The 19,164-nt window shown below is 55.5% G+C and overlaps 2 protein-coding genes across 2 annotated transcripts in view; one reads left to right on the forward strand and one right to left on the reverse strand.

Moving 5' to 3' along the window:
- Positions 1-19,164, forward strand: part of TTLL11 (tubulin tyrosine ligase like 11) — a 209,957-nt gene that overhangs the window by 17,270 nt on the left and 173,523 nt on the right. The window lies entirely within an intron of this gene.
- LOC127036169 (carboxyl-terminal PDZ ligand of neuronal nitric oxide synthase protein-like) overlaps positions 1,861-19,164 on the reverse strand; it is a 61,861-nt gene continuing 44,557 nt past the window's right edge. The window contains exons 4-11 of the mRNA XM_050926834.1: positions 18,254-18,312; positions 15,081-15,189; positions 14,039-14,180; positions 13,398-13,558; positions 9,697-9,864; positions 7,537-7,702; positions 5,557-5,917; positions 1,861-4,967 (exon numbers count right to left, since the gene is read on the reverse strand). Of these exons, the coding sequence (XP_050782791.1) occupies positions 4,454-4,967; positions 5,557-5,917; positions 7,537-7,702; positions 9,697-9,864; positions 13,398-13,558; positions 14,039-14,180; positions 15,081-15,189; positions 18,254-18,312 (1,680 nt within the window). The 3' untranslated portion in view covers positions 1,861-4,453. The remainder of the gene's footprint in view (positions 4,968-5,556; positions 5,918-7,536; positions 7,703-9,696; positions 9,865-13,397; positions 13,559-14,038; positions 14,181-15,080; positions 15,190-18,253; positions 18,313-19,164) is intronic.

The raw sequence follows: 19,164 nt of genomic DNA on the forward strand, positions 1-19,164 counted from the left end.
GTCCAAACTGCCCCTCTCTGCTGCAGGGACCCGCTTTGAATCACGCTGGTGTTTGGAAGGGGACATAACGTCCCTCCCCCTTGAGGCTAATCGCAGGAGGAAATACCCCAGCAAGGGAGCCCGGGAACAGGCCCTGGCTGTGCGCCATGGCTAAGGAGAACAGAGACCTGTTGCCCAGGAGGGAACGTACCAGGGTGACGAGCTTTTTGGGCCCAGAGCTCACGGGTTGTTCCGTGTTTGGGAGCAGATCAACAGGCAGCCTTGGAGAACCGGTGCCGGCTCTGCCAGCTGTGGAAACATTTGTCAACAAACGTGGCTGAGACAGGAGCCAAAGTGAATCTGACAAAGTTCCACTTCATTTTTATTGCCAAAAAACCAAAACCAGCTCTTGGAAGGGTTGGAGCCGGGGGAGGGCGGGAGGCAGGTTGCCAACAGCATGTGAGAGTTCGGTGCACTTATGCCCCTTAGGACGTCTGAACCTCCTACCCTGGCTCACCACAGACTACTGACGTGTCAAAATGAGGCCTGCACCTGGGCCTGTGATTCCCTGACCTGGGACTAACAATGGGCCATAGCAGCTCTCCAGGTGTGGCCCATTGCATGGACTGCAGATGAATTCAGAGCCAAGGTGGAGCCTGCTGAAGCAGAGTGGGTATTTCACGCCAGCTCCTGCTGGCCTGGGAATTGCTTGGGCTCAGGCCATGCTGCAGGACGGAGCTGGGCTCACTCGGAGGGACTGGCAGGCTGCCCTAGACCCCTCTCTGCTGTGCGGAGAGCAAAGGTGTAGTGCAGAGGGGGGACGGTTGTGAACCCGGCTGGCTCTTCGTTTCTGGCCGTGCACCTCCCTAGGCAGAGGCAGGTCACCTCGCTGCACATCCTGCCCTGTACTGACCTCTTTGCTTGCGCCATGGACTATGTGCCAAGCTCAGGCTACCCAGCCGTCTCTGCAGCACTCCCCCAAGGCAGGTCGCCAAGGTAACAATAACAAAAATGCAGCAGCATCATTGGCGAGAGCCTGCATGGACCTAGCCCAGAGCAGCAGCTTTCTGGCACACTCACGCCAGGAGCAGGAACCAGCGTGGAGTCGGCAGAGACTGACAGGGTGGGGAATGGGCTGGCTTTAACCTGCAGGATTTGGTTCCAAAATCATCCACGTTCACCCCCAGGGCTTTGTGGGTCCCTTGGTGTCAGGGAGAGCAGCTGCTGCTCTTCAGCCCACTGCCTGCTGCCACCAGCCCTGTCTAAGCTACCCCACCCTGCTGAGCCATGCTCTGAGGGCCAATCTCCATCCCCCCTGAGCAGGGGAGGGCCCAGGGTCTTTGCTGTGTGTAATACCAATTGTCACCACGAGGTGACACGCCAGGACTGCCCTTCGCATGCACAGCCCCCTCCCCGCGGCTGTAACTCGCTCGAGGGGATGGACCATGCTCTCCACAGCTTCTACACTAGGCATGGCCCAAGGGGGACTCAGGCCTAAGCAATTCAAGGCCAGGTTTACGCTACCACCGCTCTGCTGGGTGAGGGAGAGAAAGGTGACCTTACCCCATGGCTGTGCTGGCTGCTTCCCTGCTGTCGCCCCCACACGCAGACACAGCTGAGTTTGTACCAGGCTGGCGGGTGTCACCAGGGGGAAGGGATTAGTACGCTGGTATAAAGTGCAGCTCTGCTGGGGCAGCCTCCTCATGTGGACACGGCCTCAGTGATGCTGCAGGTTTACATGGGGATGCAGGCTCTGTCATTGCTTCTAGCGGCCAGAGTCCCAGCAGGCAGATCCCATCCCCAGTGCAGAGCCCCTAGTGTGGAACGAGGGGGCTTTCAGGGCCGTGGTATTTGAAATAAACACACACCAGGCACACGCACCAGTGGAAAACAAATTGTAATTACAGCCCCGGCAGCAGGGCACTGCATGGAAATCCCACAGTGCCTGGCTGTGTCCTGCTCTCCTTTCTTTCCTTCAAAGTCCAGTAACAAACTGTACCTACACTTCTGTTTTCTCAGCACAAGGTCAGGGTGTTTCCTAACAGTGAAGTACATCCCAGCTGTAGCTGGTCTGGTCCTCAGTGACAGGCAGCAGGGTCCACGCATCACCAGAGCTGTGCGGGCCGACCCATCCCCTGGATCTAACAGCTGCCAGGCTTAGTCCTCCCCTCTGCTGCTCACCCCCCCGCACCCGCCAAACCTGCAGCACCTGCACACAGTCAGCCAGGGCACAGGCCGCACAAGGCTCCCGCCAGCCTAAAGGAGGGCCCCTGTGGTGCCTAGCCCTTGGGAGCATGAAGTGGTAGCTAAGCCTTGCTCTGACTCCTCTGCCCAGGGCTGCATTTTGCCCCACGGTGCACGGCCCATCCAGTTGCAACACACCAGCCTGCTCATTTCCATTACCCCAACCTGCAGAAGCTTTCACCACTCATTCGGGGGCAGGGTTACATCTGCTTAACCCCACCTCGTCTAAACGACGCTGGGCCTAGGTTACCCATTTGCAGCATTAACATTACGGGCAGCCCCCAACCCCCGCCCCCACATTTCATTATGCCTAAAAACTGATCCATAACCTAGTAAATCACCCAAACCTTGGACCAATCCCTCCCCCGCCCCCCAGTCAGAACGTGCAACGAAGCAGCTGCCTGCACGTAAGAGCACAGCTTCGGCAGAAGAGGAGCGGGCGGGGTAGGGAAAGCTAAGACTACCCAGCTGCTGTGGTGATCTCCTACACGCGTCTGGGGAAAGTAACAAGCCACCACTGATCTTCCTGGGTGAGCGCCCCCCTACTTCCGAGCTAGCCCGGCCTGGGCACTTCGAGAGAGCAGCGTCACACCACACTGAGTTCCTCCCATGTAGCAACCAGTGGGAACACGGCCAAGCTCCATGAGTGTGGGCCGGGGAAGCTGGAAGCCAAGGCTGCATGGCGAGGTGCTCGGAGCAGACTCCCCCAGTGCAGGAAGAAGCCTCTCTCCTGTCCCCAGTAGGAGCCAGAGCCCCCGTCACATGCATACAAGCTGGGCTGGGACTGGTGGCCATACTACAAATGAAGCCAGGTGCCTCCTGCCCCTCCATTACCAGGAGGGCCCGGGGGTGGGGGAAGGGCCCAGGGGCTAACAATGGATTTTTAGCATCAGCAACACTCCCAATCAAACCCTCAGATGGTTTAGGGCCTGAAGCCAGTGCAGTGACCTCCAGGAGGGATGGTCCCAGTCCCTGCTGGGGGGATACAGTGAACTCTCAAGCCTTGGTAATGGTGGCTGAAGTAGTCTGTACCCAGCTAGCTTTCCCCCTACCACACAGTAGCTGTTCTTCCTGTCCCATTAGCCAAGGGGCATCAGTGTGAGAAGGGAACAGACCCATGAGCCAGCGTAACAGGTCTGCATCCTGGCCCCGTCTGTTCCCATCAGATGCAGAGTGCTTTGCGGAGTGGGGAGACTGGGGGACTTGGATTGTTAATCAGGGTCATTGTGCTCTGCCTACCCCTGCCCGGACAGCTTCCCATGGTATTCTCCAGCTTAGCAGCTGGAGGGGGCATTTCAAAGAGCCTGCCAGCACCCCGCTCCCGCTCTGCCTGCGCCCCGCCCTACCGATGCAGTTTCCTGTTCAAGAAGCTGATAAACTGGTTCCATTCCCAAGTGGTCAGGAGTGGCGCATCTGAGGATTTGCACTTGTGCCTGTTGTTTGGGGCTCGCTAGGCAGGATCTAATCCCCCCAGCCAAGAGACTTGTATTGCACAGCAACGGGGGACACTTGTCACAAGTCAGACACCAGTGCTGGCGAAGGGGGGGAGCCTAGACCTGGGCCCCAGCTGGGCTGAGCAGCAAAGGAGCAAACACGGACTGGAACAGACTTGCCTCCTCTGGCCGGCGTAAACAAGCAACACCTGCACTGGCACCACAGCCGTTCAGGCATGTTCAGCGGCGCGGCAGCCTGGCCGGAGAGCAATGGAGATGGCAGGTTGGGGCGTGGGGGAAGATGGCGCTGTCTGGCAGACACAGCAGCCGACCATGACTGGGGCAGTGAGAATCATGGCAGTGAATGAGCACCACCTTCCCAGAGCAGCGTTTCAGAGAGGCATCCTGCTGCGTGTGCGGCACTGGACTGTGCACGGAGCAGGACGGCGGGACAAGGAGAGGCCCTCAGCCACCTGGGGGTTTGGAGGACGGTTGTAGCAGCACTCTACCATTTGCTCTCCAAGCCAATGGCTGCTGCACAGTGGGGTCTGCAGCCCACAGCCTGTGACCACCTGGGGGGCTCGGACTAACCTGGCCTCGTCCTGTAAGCCCCAGCAGCCCGTTGGGGAGGGCGTTACAAAACCAGCCTGGCTGCTACGTGTTGCAGAGAAGCCAGGGGAGGCAACCTGCTTCCTTGGCTAAGTACTAAGAACTCTAGTTACCCCAAGATCTGTGCCAACCTAAATTCTAACATTGGGTAATGATGGCACCTGCACAGCTTTCCAGTTAACTGGGGGCTAAGCAGGGACCCTGCTGAGCCCCCTGGCCTCATCCACCTCGTTCTCCAGCAGCTCATCCTCCGAGAAGCTGATGTGCAAGCAGGTTTCGGTGCCCGCAGAGGAGAATGGCAAGGTGCTGTCCATGGTGCACGCCGTGCCTGCTGCGTCTCTCGCTGGGTTCTTGCTAGCTATCTCTCCAGGGGCAGGAGCCCCTTCCAAAGGACGGGAGGTGCCAGACATGGGGGACGCATGGCCGTTCTCGCCAGTCCTGTCCTTGCCCCATGTCGGCCGGGCCCCCTGGTTGGGGACGGGCTCCGTGCCAGGGGCAGGAGTCCTGGCGTCCGACTCAAACTCCGAGCTGGCGAGCGAGCAGGTGGTGACGCTGGTGAGACTGGACGCGTTGGGGCTGGGCAGCGTTGTGGGAGCAGCACTCTCAGGCTTGGATTCCACCTCCAGGCTCGGGGACGTCTTGCTCGACCTCTTCCGCAGGATGGGCGGTGGGGGGTTGAGTTTGGGGATGGGCTGCTGAGACCTTGAGAGCACAGAGCAAAGAGACGTCCGTGTCTAAGCAAGTCTCTGCTGAGGCTCTGGGCTCAGCTCTGAGAGATCTCAGAGACCAGCTGCCTTCTCGCAACCCTGCGGCAGCTACGTGGGGAGAGTGAGGGGGACCTGCAGCACCTCCCGTCCAGCCCCCTGGTTGTTCCTGGGCCCTTGGGGACAGTGTGACACCCCTGCTGTCCCCAGCTTTGGGCAGAGACAGGGAAGCTCCAGCTGCGCCCACAGGGCCCGGTGTGAAGGAGCCAGGAATGTGCTCGCCCTGTCCTCTTACTGTTCCTTTTTGGTTTGTGTTCTGCAGGCCGCAGCGCTCGGGGGTGGCCACAGCTGCCTGGCCCAGGGGCAAGACTCGCCTGCCTTTCTCCACTGTGGGCTGCAGGCTACTGGGGAGCGTGGCCTGGCCCAGCGGCTGCGTGCACCCCCCGGGCCTGCCGAGGCCACTGGCCCAGCCTCCGTGCTGAACAGACCAGCCAGCAAGTAGGGGAGGGTCCCTGCTCCTTCTGCTGCCTCAGACTAAGTGCCGGTGGCTGTTAACCAGCAGTGGGGGGACAGGGAGACCGACCTACCTCTCGTCCTCTGCTCTGCTGCTCGGGTCGCCTGCCTTCTGCCTGCTGCCACCGTTGAGCAGAGCCTGGTCGCTGACCTCGGAGCCCTCCACCCGCCGGTACAGACCATCCTGCCCCTCCAGCACCACCAGGCGCTCGTCCCCGTCCGTGGCCATTGGGCCCCTGCTGCCTTTCTCCAGGCTCAGGAGGTCGAGGTAGGAGGCGCTGGTGCCCAGCAGAGCCAGCGAGCCAGGGGCCAGCGGGCTGCCCAGGACACTGGCTGGGGTGGAGGTGGAGGGCAGGTTGATTTCCAGGCTGTAATGGTTCTTCAAGTTCAGAGACAGGGACTGAGCCAGGGACAGGTTCTGCAAGGATCTGTCAACTGCCAAGGCAAAGAGAAGCAGCCTGAGTGAAGTGCTACTGGCCCTCAGCCGCAGCACTTTCCCCAGTCCCAGGTGCACCCCTCAGAGCCTGGTCAGGACCCTGCGATGTCTAGAGCAGGCCCAGCAAAGGCAGGGCAGGGAGAGGGGGACTTGGGGGCCTGGACATCTGCTGGCACAGCAGAGACAGTGGCTAGAACCAGCGTGAGCTGCAGCAGGGTGATGAGGGCAGCGATGGGCCAAAGCCAACCCAGGCTCCAGCCTCAGCTAGCCAGGCCCACTCTCTTCCTCCTGCGTGGGGAGAGGGAGGAAAAGGATGGCCGCCTGAGCCCAGAGTTGGCTTTGCATGTCCCCCTCACGCTCTCTGCCATTAGCTCCTCTGGGGCCGGTCAGAGGTTCTATGAGCTGAGTTGTGTTGGGTCTCAGTTTGCAGCAGCCATCTGTCTGCAGCATAAAAAACAAACCCACCATCAGCTACTGGCCACGGGGGCTGCATGGCCCCTGGCTGGAGGACGTGCAGGCTGCCCTGCCCTGCCCTTGGGGTTGGGATGGGGTGTGCGGGCAGGGCAGACAGGAGAGCTCACTCTGCTCTGTGGACAGAGGCCAGCAATCTCCAGAACTGCCAGCCCAGTGCCGCTCACAAGGCCCATGGTTGTATCAGGCCTCAGGAGCTGCTGCGTGAAGCAGTGGAATGGGCCTTGGAACGACCATGGGGCTAGGCCCAGGACGGTAAGGCTGAGGTCTCGCGTTTGGTTCCCATCCTGAGGTCTGACCTGACTCCCTCCGTTCCCCATCTACGAAACGAGGTCAGATCTTCCCCGCTCCAGCGGGCTTCTTGGGGATCAGCGTACCCATATTGCAGTGCAGGGGAGCACCTTTCATCTCCTGTATTAACACTCCCCTGCCTGTGCCCCAGCTGAGAGCACAAAGGCTGGCTGGAGCTCGGAGCGGCCTCCCTGCCTTGCTCAGCACCTCACGGGGGGTGGAGGTGGGGATTCTCCATAGCAGGCTGCCACACTGCCTGGGACAGGTGTATTCCATAAACCAGGCACAGGTAGGGAAGGAAGGAGGTTACCAAAGGCTGCCTGCAGCACCATCCAGTCCCCCCCCCGAGAGCTGCAGTCCCATCGCAGGGGCTGGAAATGGGAGCAGATGTTTCCCCACCGACAAGCAGGAAATACTCATCCAGGCCAAAGCGGCACCAGCGCCGTTGCTGCTCAGGCTCCTGGGCCCTGGCAGGGAGCCCCCTTCCCTGATTCGTGCTATGCCGCGCTGCAGCCGTGCTGGGGAAGGGCAGAGCCAGCAGGGCAGGGAGGGTGCTGGATTAGAGCAATGCTTGGCTGGAGCCAGCTCAGTCCCAGCAGCGTGCGCTTCCCGGGCTGACTCAGGGGAACGCTGGGGCTCTGGACTGGATGAGCATGTGGGCTGGGGAGGGCTCTATGGCTGGTGCCCCCAACAAGAGCACTGTCCTCTCCTTCGCTCTTAGCAGCTGCCTGTAGGAGTCGAGTTGGGTTGTTCTCAGCAGCTCCCCCTGGCTGGGGGCTGGAGAGAGGTCCTGGCCTCTCGGCACTACCCCTGTGGGGCGGCTCTATAAGCCCCAGGTCCCCCACGCCCTCCTCACCTGACTGCCTGTGCTTCACCTTGATCTCCAGCTCCTTCAGCTGCTTTACCAGCAGGGAGACGTGCTGCAGCAGGTCACGGTTGGTCAGCAGCAGCTGGCGTACCCGGGCCTGAGCCTCGATGCGGGCGGCTGTTTCGGCAGTCAGCTGGTCTTTCAGCAACTGCACCTGCAGGGTCAGGAGACGCTGATACATCACCTTCTGGGGAGTGGCCAGGCCACAGCTATGCTGCCCACAGCTCCAGGGGGGCCTGACAAAAACCCAGTCCTGCACCGTGGCTCCATTCTGTCCGAGTCTCTCTCCCAACCTGGCTGAGTCTGCAGAGTGGGAAAGTTACTGGAACTTGGCTAGGATCTTTTTTTTGCCAAACTTGCTTCTGTTCTTTCTCCTCAGGTCTCCCCGCCCCTGACAGCCCAGGGTCCGGTCCCAGCCAGGTGAGCTCTGCCTTTAGAGCAGATACTCCCACTGTGCACTTCATGCAGCATGGGTCGCTCAGCTGCCACCTTAAAAACCAGGGCCCTGTCTGCCCCCTAAATATCCCAGGGCAGATTCTTTGGAAGCAGGGGCGTGCTCTTATCCAAACCGTCCCCCTCACTCCGGCTGTGCCGTGAATTAAGGCCCACCCCACAGGCGGCAGCATGTCAGTGGGGCAGCATGCACAGAGGTTGTAAAGCCCCTTGTGCTATAGGGACAGAGCACATCGCAGGAGCTGCTTCCACAGGAACTGGCTGCTCCCCTGCAGGGAATCCCTCCTTTCATCTCCCTTCCCCCTACAAAAGGAAGAAAATCCACAATGAAACATGTCAGAGGCCTGGGAATTCCAGAGGCTCTGGGGCACTTCGGCTTCTGCAGGCTGTAGTCAGCCCCTTGTCCCCTCCAGGTACACGCCCACGCCCCCCCCCCCCCGGGCTAACGGGGAGATGCACATTTGCACACCAGTGCAGACGAGGCTGCTCCGGCCCTGTCTTTCTCTGTCAGCAGCCGAAACCAGGCAAACTCATTGACCCCTGCCTGGCGGCCGTGGTGTCAGGCCGAGTGGCCGAGACGGTTGCGATGTGACGGCTGCTGTGGAGCTGGCCATCTGCCAGCCATCTGGCGGAGAACGTGCTGTGGAACAGCCACGCAGCGTGGAATAGCAGTGCAAAGGCAGGAGCCGGGACTCTTCCCTCTGAGCTAAATCTAGCCCCTCCCCCGCTGGGCCATGTCAGAGCCGCCCCCGTGGAGCTTGGTCCCCACCATGTTGGTTTAGGTGAGTAGGTGCTGGAAGGTGGTCAGTGCCCAGCAAGCACTGGCTGGATTAATAACAATAGGTTTAAAAAAGAGCAGCCCCCCGGAACGGCAGCTAGCTGGGGATTATGACTAAGGCTAAGATTTTGTCATGGTTATTTTTGATAAAAGTCATGGACAAGTCACAGGCTCCGTGAATTTTTGTTTGTTGCCTGTGACCTTTACTAGAACTAACCATGCAAGCTGCAGCAGAGGTGCACAGCTCCAGCTGAAGCCCACACCGCAAGCTGCAGGACAGGGGCTCGTGGCCCCGGTGACAGCCCCCACCACGGGGCTATGTGGGGATCATAGCCCCAGCTCCAGCTGACGCTGATGAAGTCACAGATTTCCGGTTAAGTCATGCAATCCGTCACTGCCATGACCTCTGACTAAATCGTAGCCTTAATTATGACCTTTGGGTTCTAGACCCACCTCTGACATGGATGACGTTTTTTGCTGGAGGGGGAGGAGGAGAGACCGTGCCTTAGTTTCCCCATATGTAAAGTGTTCAGAGTCCTTCCCTTTCTAGCAACGGGTTTGGGAGCCAATGAAGCGAAGGTCTGTAAAGTGCTTGTGTTCCAATGCTGTCGAGGAGCAGAGCGCCGTTGTGGTGTCTAAGTCTTTATCATGCAATCCTGCTGCTTTGCCTCTAGCTGCATGTGACGCTAAGGGCCACACTCTACCCTGGATTGCTGTGCCAGACTTCCACGGGCCCCAGGACAGAGCAAGGAGCAGTGAAGGGCTTGAGTTAGCCACGGGCTAATTCAGCTGGGCTAGCAGGAAAAGGAACCTCATAAAGGCAGAGGAAGTGGTTGCCAATCAAAGGTCATTAGGTGGAGAGTGTGTGTGAGATTTCCTCCCCGCTGCCCCCAAAACAGGGCCGTGGAGCCCCTTACCTGTGCCACAGCCACCTGTGTCTGCTGCTGCTGCTGCAGTAGCTGATGCTGGAGGAGCTGCAGGAAGTGCTGGGAGGCCAGCGGGGTTGTCGAGGCAGAGGAGCAGGGGCTGCTTGCACTCAGCAGTTGCTGGGACACAGAGGGGTAGATGGAGCAGTTTTCAGCATCCTAGGCACAAAGAAACAGGCTTAGTGACACAAGTTTAGCAGTTCCCAGCTCAGCTGTTGGTGAGACTTCGGCCTTGTTTACTAGAGGGTTTGCTCTGGCTAGAAGCGTCGGTACCAATCCCTAGCGCAGGCAGGCAAAGCTGCTCTTTGCACTGGTGTGGCTTCCCCTGGCAGCACTGCACTGGTGCACTATGTGGCTTAAAGCGGTTTTGCATATCCACAGTAGGGGTTTGCATCAGTGCCTGGCTACTGACAGCTGAAAACTCTAGTGTAGACAAGGCCTTCAGTATGTTGACCAAAGTGCTGAAGCAAGAACAGGCTCCTGGGGTTAGGTGCTGTACAGGTGCCTGCACACGCTCTCCCAGCTCCAAAGGGAGTACGTTTTCCAGTGACGCCACTTGCGATGAGTAATATCCCTGTGTGCGTGCGTATCTGGTGCTCAGAACAGGAAGGCAGGTTTATTTCCCCTGGTACCTTCCCCTACTGGGAAGCAGTGGCAGGAAGTGGCTCAAATCTCCCAGCAACCACCCAGTGGGAGCTGGTCTCCAAAATGCTCCAGCTGCCCAGAATCACCAACAGATACTAGGAATTTTGCTGTCTGGTAGCCAGAAACGTTTGCCTCCATTAAAGTGAATGATAGCAGATGGACTTAAGCCAGATCCGTTAGCGTATTAAAGCACTGCAGGCAGACACCATTAATAATTAAGCAAAGCAGGTTTCCTCCCCCTCCACTAAACCTCAGAGACCCAAGCCCCACCCCATCACATCACCGGAAATTAAAATGACACTGGAGAGTAAATCTGACTGATTACAGAGCTGCCTTTCTGGCTCGTAGGTGAGTGGAGGTGAATCTCTCCCTCTCTCATGCTGGGCAGTGTCAGAGGCCACAGGAGTTTCACACACTCTCTCACTTAAATCCTAGCCCCCTGGGTTAATGCTCTCATGCTTAACCGTCCTAAATCAGCCCTTGTTAATACACTGTGGAGTGGCATCAGCAATCAGTTAAAGCTTGGTTCTCTGGACACAGCACTCTAGGGTCACTCTTTTTAACCCCAGTCCAACGGCCCACTAACAACAGACTGTCAGGTTTAGCCCGTTGGGCACCATCTGAAAGGAAACCCAGATTTAGAGGGGAGAAGTTCATTGGTGACTGAGAACCAAAGCTGTCAACTTGCAGCTGGGTAAGAGAGGGCATCCCCTCATTGCTTGGCAGCACCTTTCATCCCAATGGCTCCCAAGGCTCTTTGCAAAGAAGCCAGCCCTGCACAGGCTGTGAGGGTCCCGCCTGATGACACACAGTGACTACGCAATGGCCACGGGGTGTCAAGCACGCAGCAATGCTACACGCTAGCCTGAGGCAGGAGGTGACTTCACAGCCCAGGTAAGGTGGAGGAAGAACGTAAAGAGACAGAGTGTGGCTCTCAGAGGGAATACCTCATTTAGCAAGGGCTGAGGTTAACACTGTTACTCCTGTGAAAAACTCCCGGGTGTCTTCAGTGGGCAGCAGTACCCCCGGACAGCGATGCCTCAAACAGCACATGCTCTCCATGGAGGGGAACGAGCCACATGCCGCTAAACCACCAACATGCCACGTATGGCAGTGAACAGGTGCTCCTGGGAGGGACCCTGCTACAATCAATAGGGAAGTTGATGTGATGGCACTACAGACTGGCGAAGCTTCTCCACTTTTAGGAAGAGGAGGCCCACGCCAGTGCATGGCTCTGGTACAGGAGCTTCCAGGCGGGGTAGGAGTGACAGCGTTGGGCTACACGATGTGTTTGCGCATTCTCTAGTGGGAGACGGTTCGGATCAGGCTCTCTAATGGACCCTTCAGGTAGCCTGGGGGCAGGCGGTGCCATTCCTCTCTCGGCTATGAAGGATTTCCGCAGCGCCTCTCTAGTGGAACACCTGCAAGTCAAGGGTGTAAAACAAAATCGCATTCCACCTGGGAGAAATAAGTGACCTCCCTGCAGAGAAAAGCCAGTCCTGTCAGCCTGCAGCAGCTCCCACTAACCCACTCTGTCCTGGGGAAGTGCATGGAGCCATGGCCAACCAGTCCCACTCGCCCTGAGAATTTGCATTTAAAACTCATGTTCTTCCCTGGGCTGGTGTGATGAGAGCAGCTGCAGGTGCTCCAGTGCTCAGCTGGACTAGGGCCAGCCCCGGTTCTCAGTCAGTCATTCAGGCAGATCACCTTTGGAAACCAAATCCTCGGAAATACCCAGATTCCAAGCCCATGACACATATCCCATTTTCATCTGTTTCATAGTCACTTTCAGCCAGACTCAGCAAGTGATGTGAGCATTTCAATGAGCCAGGAAATGCTCCCTGAAACACATCTTCGGCTCAGTTTTTCATTAGTACATTATGTCGGTTTAATAGCAACGTAATCACTATGTGAGTTCAACACTGTGACACAGCTGCCTCCAGCACCTCTTTGGACACCCCTGTTTAGCAACTGGGCTAGGGAAGGGACACAGGAATTCCCACAGCACATCAAATGTCGTCCATCCAGCCTGGTATCCTTTTTCCAACAGTGATCCGTACTTGATGCTTCAGAGTAAGGTGCAAGAAAACCAGGCTGGACAACCGCAGAATAATCTGCTTACAGGGGAAGCTTCTTCCTAAATTATATCAGTTAGTGGACATCTTATTGCCTATAAACTGAGGGTTTATCGTCATTGGTTAACAGTGTGGGTGTTCTCTGTAGCCACACAAACATTGAACTCCTTTTAAAATCCTGCTGAACTCTTGGCCTTCGTGATATCTTGCAGCAGCACGTTCCACAGGTTAATGCTGCAAGCCCACCCAGGAAGGCCAGCTGTCTGCAGTTGCTGCAGTCCTGTTTGTTGCTCCTCTTCACATCCCAGTGCCCAGCTGCAGTGAGTCATAGGGGAATTGCATTCTGTACAGCAAGTCCTTCACGAACAGTCCTCTATCAGAGGAACTCAAGATGCTTTAGAGCAGGGGTCCCCAACGCGGTAGCCCGCGGAGGCATCTTAATGCGCCCACATCCTGGTCCCCGAGAGAGCACCTGCCGAAATGCCGCAGCGGCATTTTGGCGGGGACGCCTCTCGATGACGACACTTGTGAACGGCAAGCGACGTCGAGAGGCATCGCCGCCGACATTCGGCGGCATTTGGGCGGGTGCTCCACCGCCCAGTGGTCCTTCAGCTGGCACCCACCAGCCAACAAGATTGGGGACCACTGCTTTAGAGACATTAATAGAGCCTCAGATCTGCCAGACAGTGCATGTCCTGCAGGCAAGATATGTAGAGTGTAGGATGGAGCTGGGGAAGCCTGGACAGGTGGCTACCTGACCTGCCTGCCTACTGCAGCTTTCAAAGGAATGGGCTGTCCCACTGGCTCTCTCCCCAGGGACATGCCGAAACGAAGGCAGTTTAGCCCCCCGGGACTGGTGGTGCTGTGAACTGCCCTCTCGAGCGAGGCTGTGGAACGAACCCCCAGAGGAAAATGTGTCATATCAGCTAATGGGCTCACTCTCCAGTTCCCCCCAGCTGCACCCATTGTTACCTGACAGCTCTTGTCTGTTAAGATCTGTCCAGATTTCAGGATGCCCAGCTCCCCCATGGGGGAGGGCAGCTCTTCAGTGCCCCTCTCAGACAGGCCAAGGCCATCGGAGTCCACGTCAGCCTCATCAACATCCACTATCTTGGCTCCCCCCTGCTGGTGAACTTCAAGTGAGAGAGAGTAAAATAAATGAAGGAACCAAAATGCGAGCGGATCAGAGCAAGGAGACTGAGCGGCAGGGCCGGGCTGGCAGGGGAAGGGAGAGCAGCTAAAGAATAGTTCGGCTTCCTGTAACTGTCTCCATGTGTTGGAGCAAAGTTAACAGCCGGAAAACGTGCCCTGCAGGGTCAGCGCAGCGCTTGGCTGGGCCAATTCCTCAGCCCCTCAGTGTCCGCATGGGGGATACTTCCCTCCTCTGGATGTTTTCAGGTGGTCTGCTGTCGTTGCACTGAAGGGGCTGGAGCAGCAGAGTCCGTAAAACGCATGTTCTCTGGGCTGCGAGCCCTGCTACGGACATAATCCACAGTCCGGGCTAGCACCAAGCCGGCAATGCAGCGCTAGAGACTGTCCCACACCCAAGAGCACCCAGTGCGCCAGCTGCCTCGGGAGGGGGCTATGCAGCTGTTCCGAGGGAGCCGAGTCACCTTCTAGCGGCTGCTCTTCCGCAGACTTGTCACTGGCGCCGTCCGCCTGGCCGTCCGCGTTCTGCAGTGCGTGCTGCAGGCTCAGCTTGTGACACACCTCGAAGGCCTGGCCCACCGTCCGCACCACCCGCATGGCCTGGCTCTGGGGAGCAGAAGGTTAGAGCCCTTTGAGCAGGAGCTTTGCCACAGGTTATGTCACGGAGCAGAACCCAACCATTCCCAGGAGACTCCTGCTATTCCCTGCCTCCCACCACAGCTCTGCTGATGGGCAGCCATCCCTCCACATCCCAAAACAGAGCCTGGGCCTGCCTGGAGAGCCAACCCTCTCTCCCCCCCCCCCCCCCCCCGCCCTGCCCAAGAGGGAGCCTTCTAGACACACTTCTCAGCACGCAGGCCCCAGGAACCTCCACAAGGCTGCTCTGGGGCAGCAGCATTTAGGAGGCATCAGATAATGGAGACTAGAACAGCGCTAATCACTTCCCATTTTGAAATGCAGCTGCCTCCAGCTGGAGCTCCCACTTCTCTACACACATAATTCTACATCCCTTTGTGCCACTGTCTCCCCAGACAACGGGGTTTTACTCCTGGCTCCCGCAGACTTTATTCCTTGGTTTGCTAGGACTGGAGTGTACTCTGGGCAGTTATCTGTGTGACGGGGCTGGGGCAGTAGATCTGCACTGTACAAGGGCCTGCTAGAGAGAGTTGGGGGGATGCAGGCAAGCCTGAGTCGGATAAACTTTAACTTCTGCAGTTGCTGCACTGGGAAGCGTTAGTCGTGATGGAGCTACTTTTAAGCCAAAGTTAATGAGCCTACTGATGTCGTTCAACATCCCTAGGTGTCTGCCATAAATGGGATAATTAACTCTACAACGTGTCCTTAGTTCTCCGGGTAAAACCCAGGATGACTTCTCAGCAAGGCTCACTTGCCCCTTTGCTGTGCCAAGTACCCGTCAGGGCTGGAGGGGTTCTCCCGGGATAACCCAAACCCTTACAAAGGGTACATGCCTCTGAAAAGCTAGTCCCTGCGAATGACCCAGCGCACCTTCTTTTTGGATTTGAAAACGTTGCATCTGAACGAGTTGTTGGCGCCATCCCTTGCAATGTAACTGAAAATCTTGAGGTCCTGTGAGTCATGTGACACGTAGAAGATCCTAGTTAGAAAAGACACAGCGTGAATCGGAGGCACCAAGCATGGCAGAAACCTAGATTCCAGTACAGCAAACGAGCAATGTGAATCAAGCCATCCAAGGTCAGGGTCAGGCACAGAGCGGCCAGTCAGAAGGATCCTGGGGCAAAGGGAAAATAGGAACAGTCATATGGGTTCTAGCAGCTTCTGGAGGAGAGATTTCTCTTTCCTTCCACAATTATCAAGGCCAATGAGCAGCTAGTAAGGTGGCACTTCGCATGTCTGAGCGCCAATCACCCGTTTCTAAAGCAGGTATAAATTCTTATGAGATTCTGTGAAACAGCTAAAAAGCTACAGCATTAGAGACCAAGCATATCCCTAGCTCCTGACAGTGAATCAAGGCTCCCGCTGCAGCATCGGGAGAGAGAACGAGCCACGCTGTTCTAACATCTAAAATCACATTGTGCCTAGCGCTCACTCAGCCCAGTGATATCTGGGCTAGGAAGTTACAGGGGGTGTTTCGGGTCCTTCCTGTCACATCAAAGGGAACAGGAGCAGTCTGCATTTTGCTCTCTATGGCAGGAGAAATAGCCTTTCTTCTTCTAACCTTCAGCCAGTAGCCTCCACGTGTTCACCTGTTTGCCTCAGCCCTCGTCAGCTGAGCGAGTTCTGCCACGCAGCGGACAAGGAACTAGAACCCTTTCAACCAGAGAGGAAAGATCCAAGCTACCCAGTGTCAAGGACGACCGAAGGGACCACAGATGACCACCTGCCTGGCAGGGGCAGGTTTGGGGCAGAGTTTCCCAAGTCCAGGAACCCACCAGAGTTTGGGGAAAACACTCAGCAGTGAGCGACATCAAAAGCCGTTAGCTAGTTTGTCCTAGCTTACAAGGCAGCAAGTGGTAGCATAGGCCCATTATCATTAATGACAGACAGAGTGTTCAATACAAAAGCCAGCTTCCTTCTGATGCTTCTGCAAAGGATGCTGAATTCACTCTTCACCCCCTTCCCAGCTCAAGGGATTTTCAGCCCCTCTTTGCCCCCACTACCCCCATTAGCCCTGGCTCCTTCCCCTCCTCCACCTGACAAAATCCATTCCACAGACCACATTACGTTTTTTTCACTCAAATTTTTGTCCATTTTATTCCCTACAGATATTTCGTTGGGTAAAAATGCACTGAGTGATTTCAGCTGTGATTGCAGAGGAAACGAGGGAGACAGGCACGCGTTTCTCCTTCCCCCTCCAGTTCTCTGCCTTTGAATTCTGCCTTGAATCCACAATCAGGACAATTATCAAGAACACCGACCTGGCCCTGTAATAAGCAAGTCATCGTCTTTGAAGATTATTTTAGTAACAATCAAGCTCCGTTCTAGAGAGTCTATTGAAATTACCCTCTCCCTTTGGCACACAGACCCGTCTCCTTTAAGATTGCCAGAAGGGAGAGGGACAAGAATAAGACAAATATCAAATTGTGCGCCTTGGAAACTCTTCCACACCATTCGCTGGATGTAAAATGTAGGTATCTCAGCTCCTAGTGCTGTGGGCTTTGCTCTAACGATGCAATTACTTGCTTAACAGATTTAGCAGCCTAGATCAATTTAGGGCCTTTAGAAAGTTAGTTTTATAGATTACCTGGTATCATTATGGGTGCAGGGGAGGAAGGAATTCCAGGACCATATGTCCTAAGCCAGCCAGAATCGAGAGCCAGCTCACACACCAGAATTCAGAGATGTTCATTATCGAGTTTAGTCTGCCCACTTGACATGTGGGATGGGGGGATGGCAAGTGATTGGTTTTAGTCCTTTCAAGAGATTAACCTGAGATTCAATTACCAGTGTCAGAAGCAATTAAAGGACACCCACTTTCCCCGTGTATTCCAATCCCCAGCATTGAATGGCTGCCCAGGTGTTGTACTGTAGCTCTGCCTAGGGATCGAGAACTGGGCCACGTTCGGCTCCTGGGGAAGAAATGCTGCTCTCGCGCCAGGCACAATGGCTCAAGGCTCTACAACAAGGGGAAGGTTTCCGCTGTACGCCCACCAGGCAGCACCTGCGGGCTCTTCCCCAGCCTGACAGCAAGACATGGATTCACCAGTCATCTCTTCTCATCCCATTGTACAGAAAGCTCATCCCACCCAGCCTTAACTCTTTATTCTCTGGGATGGAAACCCTCCAGCAGGAGCTCCACTTGTTCAGCCTCTCAGACCCGGGCACAGCCTAGGCTGCGGTCACAAAGAACTAATGGACAAGGGAGCTGCTCCAGCCCCCGGTCTCTCCCTTCAGCCTTCCCTGCCTCTTGCTGATGCATCCATAGCCGAAAGGTAGCCTGCACCCACGCACTCATTCTTCATAGACCAAATAATCTCACTGGCTTTAAAACCATGTGACTGTATCTGGCCATGGCCACATGCCCAGACCCGACGGACCATTGTGGTGCTGTGGTTAGAATAGCCACCTAGCAGACGGGGCGCTGGTTTCTAATCCCAGCTCTCCCGCTGACTTGCTGTGCGGGGAGGGGTAAATCACCGCCCCACCATCTGTAAAGCGTGGAGAACATCTGCCTCCTGGGGGAGCTTTCTGCCTGCAAATGCTTGGAGATCCTGAGATAGACTGTAGGGAAAGGCACTGTTACTGTACCGGGTTTCATATGGGTCAGTTTCCTCACCCTATTCCTGTCCATGCTAGAAGGACGATTAACGAATGCCCTCTTTGGGAGCACGTGGCAGAGAGCACCGAGGCTAGGTTAGAAGGGGAAATGGGGTGGATTTTTCCTTAATTCAGTCTGTGTCGCAACTGACTGTTCTCAGCAACTAAGAACAATCGTTTTCAGTCACCCTCCTCTTCTAACACAAATAATATGTATGTTTTAAACTAATATATTCCTAAATGGCAGAGAAATTCTCCAAAAATGTAGGGGATCAGAATTCCTTTCTTAAGTAATGTAGCCACTTCGTTAATTTAACACAGGTCTTTGGGAAGCACAACCATCGCCAGGCAATTATTCAGCACGCGGGAGCCACGCTGAATGCATCCGATTACATTTGATCAGTTGCCTCTAGAGCTAGCTAGTGCAATCCTCCGCAGCCTACCTGTAGACAGGATCGTGCATCACTAACATCTTACTCTCGTCCCAGGTCCATTCTTTTCTCTGTAAGCGGGGAAGAGAAAAAAGGAATAAGTCACCCTTCAGGCGCTGAAGCCACACTGCTGTGTCTGATGAACTGTTTGTAATGCAAACCCAAGGAGAACAGTGGGTTTTACCTCAACCAGGATCTAGACCAGGATTTGACTATTTTATTGATAGTCATTTGGCTGAAGAAAAGCTGGTGCCTCGGATGTAAGTGCATGCTTCGGATCATTTAGCCGTCCCTCAGGCTTGAAAAATGGTCATGAGATAGAACTGGGTTATCACACAGACAGAGGAAGGGCAGGTTTGGCATTGAAGGCACTGGACTGACTAGGACAGAGCAGATTTGGGTACAATTCCCAGGTCGACCTCAAAGTTCATGTGTGATCATGGGCAAATCATTTCATCTCAATTCCTCAGTTCCCTATCTGTGAAATAGAGATAATGGTAATTCCTGCCCTCTCAGGATGTGGAGGATTAGCCCATTAAGGTATTAATGTACGTGAGGCACTTAGTGGAGCTGGTCAAAAACCCGCTAATTATTTTTTATGGGAAATCTTTTAAAGATAATTTTTGTTTTAACTTCCTGTGAGAATTCTTTGTTTTTGTTGGTAAAAGAAAAAACAAAACAAAACACACAACCCTCTCCGCCACCCAACAGTTTCAACTGTCAAAACAGTTTTTCAGTCAATTGTTTTTGGTGGAAAATTTAGAAAATGATTTTTTTTTGGTGAAAATTCTTTCCAAAATAGTCACTTTTCATCAAAATTCTGCTCCCCCAGAACCACTGTGAGCAGCTCTAGCATTTGGACCCAGCACTAGCATCACAGAAAACCCTGTATGCAAAATGAATCTGATTTGGCCTCACAGAAT

Source organism: Gopherus flavomarginatus, chromosome 17, assembly GCF_025201925.1.
Source record: "Gopherus flavomarginatus isolate rGopFla2 chromosome 17, rGopFla2.mat.asm, whole genome shotgun sequence".
Classification (NCBI taxonomy): domain Eukaryota; kingdom Metazoa; phylum Chordata; order Testudines; family Testudinidae; genus Gopherus; species Gopherus flavomarginatus.